Consider the following 2,740-nt stretch of genomic DNA (forward strand, 5'->3'; position numbering starts at 1 on the left):
ATTCCTGCTCTGTTCCGCCCGTGGTAGAAGTTAGGGCCTGTAGCCGCGGAAAGCCGCCCTTCTTGTTCCCAACCTTGGGCTTCAATGTTCCTGTTAAATGTGCAGTTTGTGAAATTAGTCCCTTTATTTTTTTCACAACACTTGAAATTTCCACGCTGCTTGGTCTTTGTAATCCAAACAGTCCGCGTTGAAATTGAACTTCCACGACGAGGCTGTTTGGTCCTTATAGTCCAGGCAGTCTGCAGCGCCGCTAAAGCCGAGCCCCGCCGCTCCGTACGCCGTCGTGGAGAGGGAGGACGCGGGGCTCAGGTGGTTGGTAACCCCGTTGTTGCCCATGGGGCTCATGGTGGTTCCCCCGGCGGATAGTTGGTGGTGCATAGGTGAAAGGTAAGAACTGCAGTCCATCCCGGTGAAATAGGACGAAGATCCCGTGTAACCCTGGTTGTAGCCGGACGCTTGGGTGTAGGTCATAGGGTAAGAGCGCTGCATGCAGGAGGATGAGGAGGTAGACAGCGGGTCCGAGAGCGGGGAAATGGAGACCGGGCTCCAGATAGAGACAGGCGCCGCACTGCTGCCTATAGCCGGTAGCGAGGTGCTCGAGGGCGGCGTAAACTGGCCGCTGGCTCCGCTCTCCGAGCTGGCCTCTGTGACCGGAGAGCCTTTCTTTTTCACAGGTCTGCTGACAGTTTTGTTCTGCACTCCACTTTGGGTTTGCTGGGCTTGCTGGCGATGTTTGGCTCGTCGGTTTTTGAACCATACCTGGAAGGAAAGTGCTTTTAAATTAAATTCAGATTGGGGTTTTAAATTAAGTGATTTTTTTTTGTTTAGATTAAAGATATGCTACTCTACAAACTCTGCAGTATAAATGTAAATTGGAGGGGTAAAGTGCAGGCGATCAGAAAGCCAAATATTAAAAAAGTTTCATAGCAGAATATTATGAATATTTTTTCCCCAAACTTTCCATTTATAGTTTTCTATAAACTTTACAGCCTTTACCTTTTGTCAGTCTAGGCTATACAAGGGCCTGTAGGCTGCATTTTATTCTGAAAATAAAGTGGGTTGCTAAATTTAAAAAACTTCACAGTGGGAATCAATTTCAGAAAACATCTGTAGAAGTGACTAGGACACTTTATCCCCAGATGAAGTGTTGCAGCTATCAGGGACCAAATACCTGCCGTGAATTGTGGAAGGTTCAGGTTGGAAACTCACCTGCACTCGGGATTCAGGCAGGTTTATCTTTAAGGCCACCTCTTCCCTCATGAAGATATCAGGGTACCGAGTCTTGGCGAACAGACTCTCCAGCACGTCGAGTTGGGCCCGAGTGAACGTCGTCCTCTCTCTCCTCTGTTTGCGAGGGGTTGCTGATAAGAAGGCGGAAAAACAATGATTATGGAAATAGGAAGCGGATTAACACATGCCTCTGGAGATTTCAAGATAACATTTGAAATATATCAACCTAAGATCGTGTAAAATATGTCTGATCTCAGAAATATGACCTTCTATACTACAACATTTATATTAAAGAAGCAAAAGAGTAGGGTTTCATTTATAGTGAAGCTTTGAGTCTGGTGGCAAAAGCATGGCTATGATGAGAAATAAAAATCGTCATTCATTCAGTTGTTAATGTAAACATGGAAATTAGACCAGTACGGATTAATGTAAAACTATTGGAAACGAGTTTGGGAACTTTCAGGTTGTTTTAGATACAGACTCTTTTTTTTTATTAACAAACTATTTAATCATTAACGAATAAGTTCCTATTTGCCTAATGAGTTATGTTGGTCTTTGGTTCTTGTTACCATTGCTAACTCTGAGAGACGAGACAGTCCAAGTAACTTCAAAACAGTGCTGATTTATTCCATGAACACAGGTAAAATTAACATTACACGCTCAGGTATCTTCCACCTCCAACCTGCACGCAGGCAGATGTAAGATGAAAGCCCCTGAACCCACCAGGCCTATACATTATATCCCCTCGGTTGGGCTAGCCCCATACAACACAGAAACGTCAACCGAGACGTCTCTGTTACCAGCTTTGCAACTGGCCATAGCAGTAGTCAAAACATGAAGCAAATCAATGTGTGTGTGTCTGTTGGTTAAGTGGTGTGTAGCTAAAAACATTCTCACAACCTCTAGTACATGTTGTGACTTAAACATAAGAACATATTATGGCTAAGGCTACAGTTATACACGTCATAATAATAATATTAAACACCCTGTCTGCTGACAGTCATCAACTCTTCTCTCTAGTTATCCTTGACCAGATGTACCCTGTAGAAACTCATAAGCATGACTAAGCATTTAACAGTCTAACTAGACATCTTATCTCCACTAAACATTTCTAATACATAAAGTATCTATCCAATATCTATCTGACTAAAAATACCTAACAGTTACTAAGAAAAACTGTAGCGCCCTGATACCTTGGTATCCCACTGAAGGATGCAGCAGGTCCACTCCTGAGGTAGATAAACTCAGTCCGTTCACCGTGTACGGAGGCTGCTTCAGATAGGACATCATGCTGGCGCCCGGACTGATGAGAAGAAATCTTTAGAAATATGGCAGAAATTTCTTTGTAACTCTTCTCTTGTGTCCGATTGGTATTTCACCTCGTCCAGATCAGCTTGAAACGGGACGTAAAACAGGGGAAAAAACAAGTGTTGATTTTTCCTGAGGCTGGTCAGATTTGTTCGTCCGCTGATTTTTACGCGCAGCCTTTACGCACCACGATCGGTTTAAA

The 2,740-nt window shown here is 43.9% G+C and overlaps 1 protein-coding gene across 1 annotated transcript; it reads right to left on the reverse strand.

The window, feature by feature from the left end:
- Positions 1 to 9: 9 nt before the first annotated feature.
- On the reverse strand, positions 10 to 2,740 carry LOC109962226 (homeobox protein OTX2-like). Its single transcript, XM_020603750.1, has 3 exons — positions 2,424 to 2,740; positions 1,210 to 1,361; positions 10 to 759 (listed from the first exon to the last, which is right to left on the reverse strand). Exons 1-3 carry the CDS (start codon positions 2,518 to 2,520, stop codon positions 133 to 135), a joined length of 876 nt encoding a protein of 291 aa, XP_020459406.1. The 5' UTR covers positions 2,521 to 2,740; the 3' UTR covers positions 10 to 132.

The sequence above is a fragment of the Monopterus albus genome, unplaced genomic scaffold, assembly GCF_001952655.1.
Source record: "Monopterus albus unplaced genomic scaffold, M_albus_1.0 scaffold62.1, whole genome shotgun sequence".
Classification (NCBI taxonomy): domain Eukaryota; kingdom Metazoa; phylum Chordata; class Actinopteri; order Synbranchiformes; family Synbranchidae; genus Monopterus; species Monopterus albus.

Coding starts and splice junctions, on each gene's coding strand:
- LOC109962226 (XM_020603750.1), bottom strand. CDS start 2,520: ATGATGTCCTATCTGAAGCAGCCTCCGTACACGGTGAACGGACTGAGT. Junction 1,362..2,423: donor TCCTTCAGTGGGATACCAAG/GTATCAGGGCGC, acceptor CCTTCTTATCAG/CAACCCCTCGCAAACAGAGG. Junction 760..1,209: donor TGCCTGAATCCCGAGTGCAG/GTGAGTTTCCAA, acceptor CTTTCCTTCCAG/GTATGGTTCAAAAACCGACG.